The 18,711-nt window shown below is 38.7% G+C and overlaps 1 protein-coding gene across 2 annotated transcripts in view; it reads right to left on the bottom strand.

Moving 5' to 3' along the window:
- LOC139538875 (dual specificity calcium/calmodulin-dependent 3',5'-cyclic nucleotide phosphodiesterase 1A-like) overlaps positions 1-18,711 on the bottom strand; it is a 110,861-nt gene that overhangs the window by 10,388 nt on the left and 81,762 nt on the right. For both annotated transcript variants that reach the window (XM_071341393.1, XM_071341395.1), the window contains 3 exons: positions 13,950-14,132; positions 11,331-11,397; positions 10,636-10,752 (listed from right to left, as the gene is read on the bottom strand). In XM_071341393.1, the coding sequence (XP_071197494.1) occupies positions 10,636-10,752; positions 11,331-11,397; positions 13,950-14,132 (367 nt within the window). The remainder of the gene's footprint in view (positions 1-10,635; positions 10,753-11,330; positions 11,398-13,949; positions 14,133-18,711) is intronic.

The following is an 18,711-nucleotide window of genomic DNA, read 5'->3' as shown; positions in this document are numbered from 1 at the left end:
GGCCCAGAACACTGCTCTTCCTAAATCCACTATCTGTAGGCGACTATCTATGGGTGACTATATATACAGTAGGCAACTATCTGTAGGCGACTATCTATGGGTGACTATCTGTAGGTGATTATCTATGGGTGACTATCTGTAGGCGACTATCTATGGGTGACTATCTGTAGGCGACTATCTATGGGTGACTATCATTAGGTGACTATCTGTAGGTGACTATATATACAGTAGGGGAATATCTGTAGGTGACTATATATACAGTAGGTGACTGTCTGTAGGTGACTATATATATAGTAGGTGACTATCTATGGGTGACTATGGTCCTGTTCCTCTGCTCAGACATTTTTTGCTGACACACGCCATATGTTACAACACCTGGATAGGTATTTTATATCAGCTAACCACATCATATGTTACAACACCTGGATAGGTATTTTATATCAGCTAACCACAACATATGTTACAACACCTGGATAGGTATTTTATATCAGCTAACCACATCATATGTTACAACACCTGGATAGGTATTTTATATCAGCTAACCACATCATATGTTACAACACCTGGATAGGTATTTTATATCAGCTAACCACAACATATGTTACAACACCTGGATAGGTATTTTATATCAGCTAACCACATCATATGTTACAACACCTGGATAGGTATTTTATATCAGCTAACCACATCATATGTTACAACACCTGGATAGGTATTTTATATCAGCTAACCACATCATATGTTACAACACCTGGATAGGTATTTTATATCAGCTAACCACAACATATGTTACAACACCTGGATAGGTATTTTATATCAGCTAACCACATCATATGTTACAACACCTGGATAGGTATTTTATATCAGCTAACCACATCATATGTTACAACACCTGGATAGGTATTTTATATCAGCTAACCACATCATATGTTACAACACCTGGATAGGTATTTTATATCAGCTAACCACATCATATGTTACAACACCTGGATAGGTATTTTATATCAGCTAACCACAACATATGTTACAACACCTGGATAGGTATTTTATATCAGCTAACCACATCATATGTTACAACACCTGGATAGGTATTTTATATCAGCTAACCACATCATATGTTACAACACCTGGATAGGTATTTTATATCAGCTAACCACAACATATGTTACAACACCTGGATAGGTATTTTATATCAGCTAACCACATCATATGTTACAACACCTGGATAGGTATTTTATATCAGCTAACCACATCATATGTTACAACACCTGGATAGGTATTTTATATCAGCTAACCACATCATATGTTACAACACCTGGATAGGTATTTTATATCAGCTAACCACATCATATGTTACAACACCTGGATAGGTATTTTATATCAGCTAACCACAACATATGTTACAACACCTGGATAGGTATTTTATATCAGCTAACCACATCATATGTTACAACACCTGGATAGGTATTTTATATCAGCTAACCACATCATATGTTACAACACCTGGATAGGTATTTTATATCAGCTAACCACATCATATGTTACAACACCTGGATAGGTATTTTATATCAGCTAACCACAACATATGTCACAACACCTGGATAGGTATTTTATATCAGCTAACCACATCATATGTTACAACACCTGGATAGGTATTTTATATCAGCTAACCACATCATATGTTACAACACCTGGATAGGTATTTTATATCAGCTAACCACATCATATGTTACAACACCTGGATAGGTATTTTATATCAGCTAACCACATCATATGTTACAACACCTGGATAGGTATTTTATATCAGCTAACCACATCATATGTTACAGCACCTGGATAGGTATTTTATATCAGCTAACCACATCATATGTTACAGCACCTGGATAGGTATTGTATATCAGCTAACCACATCATATGTTACAACACCTGGATAGGTATTTTATATCAGCTAACCACATCATATGTTACAACACCTGGATAGGTATTTTATATCAGCTAACCACATCATATGTTACAGCACCTGGATAGGTATTTTATATCAGCTAACCACATCATATGTTACAACACCTGGATAGGTATTTTATATCAGCTAACCACATCATATGTTACAGCACCTGGATAGGTATTTTATATCAGCTAACCACATCATATGTTACAGCACCTGGATAGGTATTTTATATCAGCTAACCACATCATATGTTACAACACCTGGATAGGTATTTTATATCAGCTAACCACATCATATGTTACAACACCTGGATAGGTATTTTATATCAGCTAACCACATCATATGTTACAACACCTGGATAGGTATTTTATATCAGCTAACCACATCATATGTTACAGCACCTGGATAGGTATTTTATATCAGCTAACCACATCATATGTTACAGCACCTGGATAGGTATTTTATATCAGCTAACCACATCATATGTTACAGCACCTGGATAGGTATTTTATATCAGCTAACCACATCATATGTTACAACACCTGGATAGGTATTTTATATCAGCTAACCACATCATATGTTACAACACCTGGATAGGTATTTTATATCAGCTAACCACATCATATGTTACAACACCTGGATAGGTATTTTATATCAGCTAACCACATCATATGTTACAACACCTGGATAGGTATTTTATATCAGCTAACCACATCATATGTTACAGCACCTGGATAGGTATTTTATATCAGCTAACCACATCATATGTTACAACACCTGGATAGGTATTTTATATCAGCTAACCACATCATATGTTACAACACCTGGATAGGTATTTTATATCAGCTAACCACAACATATGTTACAACACCTGGATAGGTATTTTATATCAGCTAACCACAACATATGTTACAACACCTGGATAGGTATTTTATATCAGCTAACCACATCATATGTTACAACACCTGGATAGGTATTTTATATCAGCTAACCACATCATATGTTACAACACCTGGATAGGTATTTTATATCAGCTAACCACATCTTATGTTACAACACCTGGATAGGTATTTTATATCAGCTAACCACAACATATGTTACAACACCTGGATAGGTATTTTATATCAGCTAACCACAACATATGTTACAACACCTGGATAGGTATTTTATATCAGCTAACCACATCATATGTTACAACACCTGGATAGGTATTTTATATCAGCTAACCACATCATATGTTACAACACCTGGATAGGTATTTTATATCAGCTAACCACATCATATGTTACAACACCTGGATAGGTATTTTATATCAGCTAACCACATCATATGTTACAACACCTGGATAGGTATTTTATATCAGCTAACCACATCATATGTTACAACACCTGGATAGGTATTTTATATCAGCTAACCACATCATATGTTACAACACCTGGATAGGTATTTTATATCAGCTAACCACATCATATGTTACAACACCTGGATAGGTATTTTATATCAGCTAACCACAACATATGTTACAACACCTGGATAGGTATTTTATATCAGCTAACCACATCATATGTTACAACACCTGGATAGGTATTTTATATCAGCTAACCACATCATATGTTACAACACCTGGATAGGTATTTTATATCAGCTAACCACATCATATGTTACAACACCTGGATAGGTATTTTATATCAGCTAACCACATCATATGTTACAGTACCTGGATAGGTATTTTATATCAGCTAACCACATCATATGTTACAACACCTGGATAGGTATTTTATATCAGCTAACCACATCATATGTTACAACACCTGGATAGGTATTTTATATCAGCTAACCACATCATATGTTACAACACCTGGATAGGTATTTTATATCAGCTAACCACATCATATGTTACAGCACCTGGATAGGTATTTTATATCAGCTAACCACATCATATGTTACAACACCTGGATAGGTATTTTATATCAGCTAACCACATCATATGTTACAGCACCTGGATAGGTATTTTATATCAGCTAACCACATCATATGTTACAACACCTGGATAGGTATTTTATATCAGCTAACCACATCATATGTTACAACACCTGGATAGGTATTTTATATCAGCTAACCACATCATATGTTACAACACCTGGATAGGTATTTTATATCAGCTAACCACATCATATGTTACAACACCTGGATAGGTATTTTATATCAGCTAACCACATCATATGTTACAACACCTGGATAGGTATTTTATATCAGCTAACCACATCATATGTTACAACACCTGGATAGGTATTTTATATCAGCTAACCACATCATATGTTACAACACCTGGATAGGTATTTTATATCAGCTAACCACATCATATGTTACAGCACCTGGATAGGTATTTTATATCAGCTAACCACATCATATGTTACAACACCTGGATAGGTATTTTATATCAGCTAACCACATCATATGTTACAGCACCTGGATAGGTATTTTCTATCAGCTAACCACATCATATGTTACAACACCTGGATAGGTATTTTATATCAGCTAACCACATCATATGTTACAACACCTGGATAGGTATTTTATATCAGCTAACCACATCATATGTTACAACACCTGGATAGGTATTTTATATCAGCTAACCACATCATATGTTACAACACCTGGATAGGTATTTTATATCAGCTAACCACATCATATGTTACAACACCTGGATAGGTATTTTATATCAGCTAACCACATCATATGTTACAGCACCTGGATAGGTATTTTATATCAGCTAACCACATCATATGTTACAACACCTGGATAGGTATTTTATATCAGCTAACCACATCATATGTTACAACACCTGGATAGGTATTTTATATCAGCTAACCACATCATATGTTACAACACCTGGATAGGTATTTTATATCAGCTAACCACATCATATGTTACAGCACCTGGATAGGTATTTTATATCAGCTAACCACATCATATGTTACAACACCTGGATAGGTATTTTATATCAGCTAACCACATCATATGTTACAGCACCTGGATAGGTATTTTATATCAGCTAACCACATCATATGTTACAACACCTGGATAGGTATTTTATATCAGCTAACCACATCATATGTTACAACACCTGGATAGGTATTTTATATCAGCTAACCACATCATATGTTACAACACCTGGATAGGTATTTTATATCAGCTAACCACATCATATGTTACAACACCTGGATAGGTATTTTATATCAGCTAACCACATCATATGTTACAGCACCTGGATAGGTATTTTATATCAGCTAACCACATCATATGTTACAACACCTGGATAGGTATTTTATATCAGCTAACCACATCATATGTTACAACACCTGGATAGGTATTTTATATCAGCTAACCACATCATATGTTACAACACCTGGATAGGTATTTTATATCAGCTAACCACATCATATGTTACAGCACCTGGATAGGTATTTTATATCAGCTAACCACATCATATGTTACAACACCTGGATAGGTATTTTATATCAGCTAACCACATCATATGTTACAGCACCTGGATAGGTATTTTATATCAGCTAACCACATCATATGTTACAACACCTGGATAGGTATTTTATATCAGCTAACCACATCATATATTACAACACCTGGATAGGTATTTTATATCAGCTAACCACATCATATGTTACAACACCTGGATAGGTATTTTATATCAGCTAACCACATCATATGTTACAACACCTGGATAGGTATTTTATATCAGCTAACCACATCATATGTTACAACACCTGGATAGGTATTTTATATCAGCTAACCACATCATATGTTACAACACCTGGATAGGTATTTTATATCAGCTAACCACATCATATGTTACAACACCTGGATAGGTATTTTATATCAGCTAACCACATCATATGTTACAACACCTGGATAGGTATTTTATATCAGCTAACCACATCATATGTTACAGCACCTGGATAGGTATTTTATATCAGCTAACCACATCATATGTTACAACACCTGGATAGGTATTTTATATCAGCTAACCACATCATATGTTACAGCACCTGGATAGGTATTTTATATCAGCTAACCACATCATATGTTACAGCACCTGGATAGGTATTTTATATCAGCTAACCACATCATATGTTACAACACCTGGATAGGTATTTTATATCAGCTAACCACATCATATGTTACAACACCTGGATAGGTATTTTATATCAGCTAACCACATCATATGTTACAACACCTGGATAGGTATTTTATATCAGCTAACCACATCATATGTTACAACACCTGGATAGGTATTTTATATCAGCTAACCACATCATATGTTACAACACCTGGATAGGTATTTTATATCAGCTAACCACATCATATGTTACAACACCTGGATAGGTATTTTATATCAGCTAACCACATCATATGTTACAACACCTGGATAGGTATTTTATATCAGCTAACCACATCATATGTTACAGCACCTGGATAGGTATTTTATATCAGCTAACCACATCATATGTTACAACACCTGGATAGGTATTTTATATCAGCTAACCACATCATATGTTACAGCACCTGGATAGGTATTTTATATCAGCTAACCACATCATATGTTACAACACCTGGATAGGTATTTTATATCAGCTAACCACATCATATGTTACAACACCTGGATAGGTATTTTATATCAGCTAACCACATCATATGTTACAACACCTGGATAGGTATTTTATATCAGCTAACCACATCATATGTTACAACACCTGGATAGGTATTTTATATCAGCTAACCACATCATATGTTACAACACCTGGATAGGTATTTTATATCAGCTAACCACATCATATGTTACAGCACCTGGATAGGTATTTTATATCAGCTAACCACATCATATGTTACAACACCTGGATAGGTATTTTATATCAGCTAACCACATCATATGTTACAACACCTGGATAGGTATTTTATATCAGCTAACCACATCATATGTTACAACACCTGGATAGGTATTTTATATCAGCTAACCACATCATATGTTACAGCACCTGGATAGGTATTTTATATCAGCTAACCACATCATATGTTACAACACCTGGATAGGTATTTTATATCAGCTAACCACATCATATGTTACAACACCTGGATAGGTATTTTATATCAGCTAACCACATCATATGTTACAACACCTGGATAGGTATTTTATATCAGCTAACCACATCATATGTTACAACACCTGGATAGGTATTTTATATCAGCTAACCACATCATATGTTACAACACCTGGATAGGTATTTTATATCAGCTAACCACATCATATGTTACAACACCTGGATAGGTATTTTATATCAGCTAACCACATCATATGTTACAACACCTGGATAGGTATTTTATATCAGCTAACCACATCATATGTTACAACACCTGGATAGGTATTTTATATCAGCTAACCACATCATATGTTACAGCACCTGGATAGGTATTTTATATCAGCTAACCACATCATATGTTACAACACCTGGATAGGTATTTTATATCAGCTAACCACATCATATGTTACAGCACCTGGATAGGTATTTTATATCAGCTAACCACATCATATGTTACAACACCTGGATAGGTATTTTATATCAGCTAACCACATCATATGTTACAACACCTGGATAGGTATTTTATATCAGCTAACCACATCATATGTTACAACACCTGGATAGGTATTTTATATCAGCTAACCACATCATATGTTACAACACCTGGATAGGTATTTTATATCAGCTAACCACATCATATGTTACAACACCTGGATAGGTATTTTATATCAGCTAACCACATCATATGTTACAACACCTGGATAGGTATTTTATATCAGCTAACCACATCATATGTTACAACACCTGGATAGGTATTTTATATCAGCTAACCACATCATATGTTACAGCACCTGGATAGGTATTTTATATCAGCTAACCACATCATATGTTACAACACCTGGATAGGTATTTTATATCAGCTAACCACATCATATGTTACAGCACCTGGATAGGTATTTTATATCAGCTAACCACATCATATGTTACAACACCTGGATAGGTATTTTATATCAGCTAACCACATCATATGTTACAACACCTGGATAGGTATTTTATATCAGCTAACCACATCATATGTTACAACACCTGGATAGGTATTTTATATCAGCTAACCACATCATATGTTACAACACCTGGATAGGTATTTTATATCAGCTAACCACATCATATGTTACAACACCTGGATAGGTATTTTATATCAGCTAACCACATCATATGTTACAACACCTGGATAGGTATTTTATATCAGCTAACCACATCATATGTTACAACACCTGGATAGGTATTTTATATCAGCTAACCACATCATATGTTACAACACCTGGATAGGTATTTTATATCAGCTAACCACATCATATGTTACAACAATCTGGTGCCCGACGGCACAGTCCATGCAACATCTGAGTAGTGGAACACGACCTATCTATAGGTGACTATCTATAGGTGACTATCTATAGGTGACTATCTATAGGTGACTATCTGTAGGTGACTATCTATAGGTGACTATCTGTAGGTGACTATCTGTAGGTGACTATCTATAGGTGACTATCTGTAGGTGACTATCTATAGGTGACTATCTATAGGTGACTATCTGTAGGTGACTATCTATAGGTGACTATCTGTAGGTGACTATCTATAGGTGACTATCTATAGGTGACTATCTGTAGGTGACATGGCTGAAGTGGCAGTAATATAAATCTGTCTAGATCGGGTATTGATGGATTCACAAGGTGGGGCTACAAACAATATGACTTGGAATAGAGGGTCACTGTTGTATGATCTGTAACACATTACGGCTACATAAGATTACTACATGCCTCAAGCCCTGCTGTGTGTTCTGGGCCCTGCTCTTAGTTATGTCATCTAGTGTTATCTAGTGTTATGTAGCCCTTATGACAGAGCGTTCAAGTAAAGTCCAACCATATGATCATATTAATGAAAAGATTATCCTCAAATTGGAATCAAAGCACAGTAAGTGTCGGTGATATTCTCACCACTCATCTAACAGAGGACGTACAAACTCTCATCTAAAACCAGACAAAGAGATGAGGACAAAGAACAGAACAGCGTGAGGTAGGAGTGTTAAACAATGTCTTCACGAGGCACCCAGAGGCCTGTGGTGTAGAACAGACGACAGAGGGAGACACACACACACACACACAATACCCACGCATGCACACACACGCACGCACAGATAGATGCACTCACACACACAGATAGATGCCCTCACACACACAGATAGATGCACTAACACACACACAGAGATAGATGCCCTAACACACAGAGATAGATGCTCTCACACACAGAGATAGATGCCCTCACACACACAGAGATAGATGCCCTCACACACACAGAGATAGATGCCCTCACACACACAGAGATAGATGCACTTACACACACACACACACACACACACACACACACACACACACACACACACACACACACACACACACACACACACACACACACACACACACACACACACACACACACACACACACACACACACACAGAGATAGATGCACTCACGTACACAGATAGATGCACTTACACACACACACACACACACACACAGATAGATGCACTCACACACACAGATAGAGGCACTTACACACACAATGATAGATGCACTCACACACACACACAGATAGATGCCCTCACACACACAGATAGATGCACTAACACACACACACACACACAGATAGATGCCCTAACACACAGAGATAGATGCTCTCACACACAGAGATAGATGCCCTCACACACACAGAGATAGATGCCCTCACACACAGAGATAGATGCACTTACACACACAGATAGATGCACACAGATAGATGCACTCACACACACAGAGATAGATGCCCTCACACACAGAGATAGATGCACTTACACACACACCCAGACACACCCAGACACACACACACACACACACACACACACACACACACACACACACACACACACACACACACACACACACACACACACACACACACACACACACACACACACACACACACACACACACACACACACACACACACACAGAGATAGATGCACTCACGCACACAGATAGATGCACTTACACACACACTCACACACACACACACACACACACACACACACACACACACACACACACACACACACACACACACACACACACACACACACACACACACACACACACACACACACACACACACACACACACACACACACACACAGATAGATGCACTCACACACACAGATAGAGGCACATACACACACAATGATAGATACACTCACACACACACAGATAGATGCCCTCACACACAGAGATAGATGGACTCTCACACACACAGAGATAGATGCACTCACACACACACAGATAGATGCACAACACACACAGATAGATGCACTCACACACACAGATAGATGCACTTACACACACAGATAGATACACTTACACACACAGAGATAGATGCACTTACACACACAGAGATAGATGCACACACACAGATAGATGCACACACACAGAGATACGTAGATGCACTCACACACACAGACCCTGACGTTAATGATCAAGTGAGAGACTGAAGAGAGACTAACCCTGAAGCGGTTGATCAGATCATAGCGGGTGAGCAGTTCGTACACCAGGAACTTTAATGCGTGTTCACTGCTGGCCTCGTGGAGCGCAAACACATCAAAGGACCATTTATCTACATCCTGTAAACAATCAGATGATGTCAGGGATGGTGACAGCACAGAATTAAATAGAACACACATTGGGTTCTATAAAATAAAACATATTACACACAATAACACATTTTATCATCTCTATGGATTTCAGAATAGGATGATGTTATGATAAAGTCAGGTACATCTTGTACAACTGTAATAAAGCCTGTATTCTGTATCATTATGAATGATATGACACAGTTTATTATACCTGTAATGTTTTAAAATGGCATCATTCCCATCTCAAAAGATTATATAAAATCACGAGGAATTCAGCTAAAATCATTGTAATTGAGGAAATCTGTTCCCAAATATACCCACATGTAAAAAGGAAGACGTGATCATGTCTCAACGTAATCAAGGTATGAAGTGATTGTTATTTGAATATTTTAAAATTCAATCTCTTTTTGAGCATACTCGTGCTAAATTTGTAGTGTTCAACATTTTCTTAGAATTATACTTCAGCCCAAGATAATCTGCTCTGACAAAAATCAGGCTGAATCTAGCTGCCTACCTTACTGTATAGTAGGCATAGTAATGGTAATATGATGTACAGTATCAAGCACCTTCAAAGCAGCAATGGCAGCTGGAGGGTACGTCAGCCCAGCCATGTTAGACGTCCGTCTGTACATCCTGAAGACAGATACACAATCATTAGGTAGTTAGACAAAATAATTGCAATATGCCCAGCGGGCAAAACGGGTTGAAATAATGTTAGAATAATTAGTGGTTGTAATGATTTCATTTAAAATCAGTTTTGCCTGCTGTGGCAGCTCGTGTTCATGTACTTTGTATACATAGAACACACAGGGACAACAAACAACGGCTGATGATTTCAATTGTATACATCCCTTTATGGTATCAAAATGCTACAGTCACATAAAGACACAATACCTCCGTTTTCAAGAATAACCAGTAATGGTGGGATCAACAGTAATTACATTTAAAAAAAACTAAAAGGCAGCAAGGCTTCTGAGAAGGCATTCTTTCTAGATAAAATAGTTTTGGGCCAGCCAGAACTGAACAAAAGGCTGGGTGTTGAAAGGGGTGAGGGGGAGGGATGAGACAGGACTGTTAAATAAGGCCAAAGAAAGACTGGGCTTTGGAACCAGCAACAAAGAAAGACTGGGCTTTGGAAACAGCAACAAAGAAAGACTGGGCTTTGGAAATGGCAACAAAGAAAGACTGGGATTTGGAAACGGCAACAAAGAAAGACTGGGCTTTGGAAACGGCAACAAAGAGAGACTGGGCTTTGGAAACGGCAACAAAGAAAGACTGGGATTTGGAAACGGCAACAAAGAAAGACTGGCCTTTGGAAACGGCAACAAAGAAAGACTGGGCTTTGGAAACGGCAACAAAGAGAGACTGGGCTTTGGAAACAGCAACAAAGAAAGACTGGGCTTTGGAAACAGCAACAAAGAAAGACTGGGCTTTGGAAACGGCAACAAAGAAAGACTGGGCTTTGGAAACAGCAACAAAGAAAGACTGGCCTTTGGAAACAGCAACAAAGAAAGACTGGGCCTTTGGAAACAGCAGCAAAGAAAGACTGGGCTTTGGAAACAGCAGCAAAGAAAGACTGGGCCTTTGGAAACAGCAGCAAAGAAAGACTGGGCCTTTGGAAACAGCAACAAAGAAAGACTGGGCTTTGGAAACAGCAGCAAAGAAAGACTGGGCCTTTGGAAACAGCAGCAAAGAAAGACTGGGCTTTGGAAACAGCAGCAAAGAAAGACTGGGCTTTGGAAACAGCAACAAAGAAAGACTGGGCCTTTGGAAACAGCAGCAAAGAAAGACTGGGCTTTGGAAACGGCAACAAAGAAAGACTGGGCTTTGGAAACAGCAACAAAGAAAGACTGGGCTTTGGAAACAGCAACAAAGAAAGACTGGGCTTTGGAAACAGCAGCAAAGAAAGACTGGGCCTTTGGAAACAGCAACAAAGAAAGACTGGCCTTTGGAAACGGCAACAAAGAAAGGTGTGACATGTCAGAACCCAGCCATGTTCACTCTGTTCTTCAAGTGTCTAGCTAATTTAAGAGAAGAGGGATGTGTCCCAAATGGCACCCTATTCTCTACGGGCAATGGTCAAAAGTTGTGCACTATATAGGGAATAGGGTACAATTTGGAACTCATCCTACATGTAGTTAATAAAAGAGAAGAAGAATCTGGCAGGCTGGGCTTTGACTGTATTCTCCTCTCTCCTCTTCTCTGAAAATGTTTGTAATCACAGACCTGTTAGTTTTTCACAGGATAATCTGGGCTGAAGAGACCACACTGTGTCTGACAGACATACTTTATAACTGTAACGACAGATCTTACAACATTCTTAATATGTGGAATTACAGCACACATTTTATAACTCAAATGATACTGTTGGCCACTAAAGAAGGAACCATCAAAACGCATTAAGCATTAACCTATTTAGTTTGACTAATTTGAGAAATAAACTAAGAAATAAAAATTCCAACTGTCGAACCGAGCATCAAATCTCAAATACCTGCATTGTGCCTTTCATTTTGTAATATTCAGCTTCAGGATGGCACACTGAAATAGCCTAGTAGTTGCCATGGGAATAAGAGTGAGACACAGGCCCTACCAGCAGCTCGAGGAGATTGAGATGCATTGCTGAATATTATGTTTACATATTCATGTTGGTGCCCACTGTAAGTAGGCAATTATGCTCAAGAAATTGTACGCACATTTCACTAATGTCCATTTCTATTACTGGCAGAATGTCTGTTATTCTTTACTTCTAAGGGCAACACCACAACTGCAAGCCACGATGTCTGTTTGTGCCCAGGTTTTGAATAATAACCATTTTCTATTGAAAGGCAGAATGACAGTTGTGTTTTCCTTTTAAGAAACAACACTACCTCTGAAGTAATTCATTTGAGCTTGTAATAAGTGTTGATGGTCTGATGGTATGTTGTTTTTGTACTTATCTGTACATGTCTCTGCATACTTATCAATATCAATAGCCTACTATAATTATCTTATAGGGTTATTTCCCCATGCCTCATGAAAGTACAATCTCTCAACGAAAAAGAGTGTGTGTGTGTCTGTGTGTGTGTGTGTGTGTGTGTGTGTGTGTGTGTGTGTGTGTGTGTGTGTGTGTGTGTGTGTGTGTGTGTGTGTGTGTGTGTGTGTGTGTGTGCGTGTGCGTGCGCATGCGCGTGTGTGTGTGTGTGTACCTCTCGACAAAGATGCCAGCCTGCACGGCATGGACGATGCTCCTGAACCGTGGTTTCTCCTCTGGTCGTCTCCTGACCACGCCCATCTTCCTGGTGAAGGTCGAGGCCAGCCAATCACGCACCTCCATAGGCACAGAGTCCGCCTGGATGTCACTGAGCTCATCCTCAGTGTCCAGAAGACGCCTGGTAGGGGGACATCAAGGGACAGAATCACACTCCGGCTCACATAGAATACACATTACACAAATGTACCAGCATCATACTATACCTCACAACCCTACCATACTATACCTCAAAACCCTACCATACTATACCTCAAAACCCTACCATACTATACCTCATAACCCTACCATACTATACATCATAACCCTATATACTATACCTCACAACCCTACCATACTATACCTCAAAACCCTACCATACTATACCTCATAACCCTACCATACATCATAACCCTACCATACTATACCTCATAACCCTACCATACTATACATCATAACCCTACCATACTATACCTCATAACCCTACCATACTATACCTCATAACCCTACCATACTATACATCATAACCCTACCATACTATACCTCATAACCCTATATACTATACCTCATAACACTACCATACTATACCTCATAACCCTACCATACTATACCTCATAACCCTACCATAATATACCTCAAAACCCTACCATACTATACCTCATAACCCTACCATACTATACCCCATAACCCAACCATACTATACCTCATAACCCTACCATACTATACCTCAAAACCCTACCATACTATACCTCATAACCCTACCATACTATACATCATAACCCTACCATACTATACCTCATAACCCTACCATACTATACCTCATAACCCTACCATACTATACCTCATAACCCTACCATACTATACATCATAACCCTACCATATAATACCTCATAACCCTACCATACATCATAACCCTACCATACTATACCTCATAACCCTACCATACTATACCCCATAACCCTACCATACTATACCTCATAACCCTACCATACTATACCTCATAACCCTAACATATAATACCTCATAACCCTACCATACTATACCTCATAACCCTACCATACTATACCTCATAACCCTACCATACTATACATCATAACCCTACCATACTATACCTCATAACCCTACCATACTATACCCCATAACCCTACCATACTATACCTCATAACCCTACCATACCTCATAACCCTACCATACTATACATCATAACCCTACCATACTATACATCATAACCCTACCATACTATACCTCATAACCCTACCATACTATACCTCATAACCCTACCATACTATACATCTTAACCCTACCATACTATACCTCATAACCCTACCATACTATACCCCATAACCCTACCATACTATACATCATAACCCTACCATACTATACATCATAACCCTACCATACTATACCTCATAACCCTACCATACTATACCTCATAACCCTACCATACTATACATCATAACCCTACCATACTATACCTCATAACCCTACCATACTATACCTCATAACCCTACCATACTATACCTCATAACCCTACCATACTATACATCATAACCCTACCATATAATACCTCATAACCCTACCATACTATACATCATAACCCTACCATACTATACCTCATAACCCTACCATACTATACCCCATAACCCTACCATACTATACCTCATAACCCTACCATACTATACCTCATAACCCTACCATACTATACATCATAACCCTACCATACTATACCTCATAACCCTACCATACTATACCCCATAACCCTACCATACTATACCTCATAACCCTACCATACCTCATAACCCTACCATACTATACATCATAACCCTACCATACTATACATCATAACCCTACCATACTATACCTCATAACCCTACCATACCTCATAACCCTACCATACTATACATCATAACCCTACCATACTATACATCATAACCCTACCATACTATACCTCATAACCCTACCATACTATACCTCATAACCCTACCATACTATACATCTTAACCCTACCATACTATACCTCATAACCCTACCATACTATACCCCATAACCCTACCATACTATACCTCATAACCCTACCATACTATACCTCATAACCCTACCATACTATACATCATAACCCTACCATACTATACATCATAACCCTACCATACTATACCTCATAACCCTACCATACTATACCTCATAACCCTACCATACTATACATCATAACCCTACCATACTATACCTCATAACCCTACCATACTATACCTCATAACCCTACCATACTATACCTCATAACCCTACCATACTATACATCATAACCCTACCATATAATACCTCATAACCCTACCATACTATACATCATAACCCTACCATACTATACCTCATAACCCTACCATACTATACCCCATAACCCTACCATACTATACCTCATAACCCTACCATACTATACCTCATAACCCTACCATATAATACCTCATAACCCTACCATACTATACCTCATAACCCTACCATACTATACCTCATAACCCTACCATACTATACATCATAACCCTACCATACTATACCCCATAACCCTACCATACTATACCTCATAACCCTACCATACCTCATAACCCTACCATACTATACATCATAACCCTACCATACTATACATCATAACCCTACCATACTATACCTCATAACCCTACCATACTATACCTCATAACCCTACCATACATCTTAACCCTACCATACTATACCTCATAACCCTACCATACTATACCCCATAACCCTACCATACTATACCTCATAACCCTACCATACTATACCTCATAACCCTACCATACTATACATCATAACCCTACCATACTATACATCATAATCCTACCATACTATACCTCATAACCCTACCATACTATACCTCATAACCCTACCATACTATACATCATAACCCTACCATACTATACCTCATAACCCTACCATACTATACCTCATAACCCTACCATACTATACATCATAACCCTACCATATAATACCTCATAACCCTACCATACTATACATCATAACCCTACCATACTATACCTCATAACCCTACCATACTATACCCCATAACCCTACCATACTATACCTCATAACCCTACCATACTATACATCATAACCCTACCATACTATACCCCATACCCCTACCATACTATACCTCATAACCCTACCATACTATACCTCACAAAGAATGAATACATAATAGTAAATAAGGTTATCCAAGCAATAATAACAACCCTAGAGAGCAGTAAAAATACATAGAAATAAATCCAGAAAAATGAAATGGAATGTCTTATAACCCGGTCTGGCACAAAGAGAAGATTAAATTGTGAGACTGACCTACACACACTCTGCATACATAAGTGCCCCATATCTGGAGCTAAATATTTTTAGCATTTGGCGCTTTTTCTTTTATTCCAGGCTATATCTAAACTTTTTGCTAACAGAAATACACAATGAACAAAGAAAACATGTTCAGTTTCTCCTCATGGCTCAGCCACATAATGCCAGGGTATATCTGATGGACTTTCTCCTCATGGCTCAGCCACATAATGCCAGGGTATATCTGATGGACTTTCTCCTCATGGCTCAGCCACATAATGCCAGGGTATATCTGATGGACTTTCTCCTCATGGCTCAGCCACATAATGCCAGGGTATATCCAGTGGGCTTTCTCCTCATGGCTCAGCCACATAATGCCAGGGTATATCCAGTGGGCTTTCTCGTCATGGCTCAGCCACATAATGCCAGGGTATATCCAGTGGGCTTTCTCCTCATGGCTCAGCCACATAATGCCAGGGTATATCCAGTGGGCTTTCTCCTCATGGCTCAGCCACATAATGCCAGGGTCTATCTGGTGGGCTTTCTCGTCATGGCTCAGCCACATAATGCCAGGGTATATCCGGTGGGCTTTCTCGTCATGGCTCAGCCACATAATGCCAGGGTTTCCATAGCCGAGCAGCCACAAACAAGCCTAATGTGCAATGCCAAGTGTCGGTTGGAGTTATGTAAAGCTCGCCGCCATTGGACTCTGGAGCAGTGGAAACGTGTTCTCTGGAGTGATGAATCACACTTACCATTCGGCAGGCGGACGAATCTGGGTTTGGCGGATGCCAGGAGCACTCTACCTGCCCCAATGCATAGTGCGAACTGTAAAGTTTGGTGGAGGAGGAATAATGGTCTGTGGTCGGTTTTTCATGGTTTGGGCTAGGCCCATTATTTCCAGTGAAGGGAAATCCTAACACTACAGCATACAGTGACATTCTAGATGATTCTGTGCTTCCAACTTTGTGGCAACAGTTTGGGAAGGCCCTTTCCTGTTTCAGCATGACAATGCCCCTGTGCACAAATTAGAAATGGTTTGTCGAGATCAGTGTGGAAGATCTTGACTGGCCTGCACAGAGTCCTGACCTCAATCCCATCAAACACCTTTGGGATGAATTGGAACGCCGACTGCGAGCCAGACCTAATAGCCCAACATCAGTGCCCGACCTCACTAATGCTCTTGTGGCTGAATGGAAGCAAGTCCCCACAGAAATGCTCCAACATCTAGTTGAAATACTTCCCAGAAGAGTGGAGCCTGTTATAGCAGCAAAGGGGGGACCAACTACATATAAATGCCCATGATTTTGGAATGAGCAGGTGTGAATTTATTCACCAAAACAAAAATGAAAAACAATTATCTTAGTAGCTGGTTTTCTAAAATCCATTATGTTTTTTTT

Source organism: Salvelinus alpinus, chromosome 14 (assembly GCF_045679555.1).
Source record: "Salvelinus alpinus chromosome 14, SLU_Salpinus.1, whole genome shotgun sequence".
In the NCBI taxonomy this organism is placed as follows: Eukaryota; Metazoa; Chordata; class Actinopteri; order Salmoniformes; family Salmonidae; genus Salvelinus; species Salvelinus alpinus.
The sequence above is the reverse complement of the archived record's forward strand: the minus strand, read 5'-3'. Positions and strand labels throughout refer to the sequence as shown.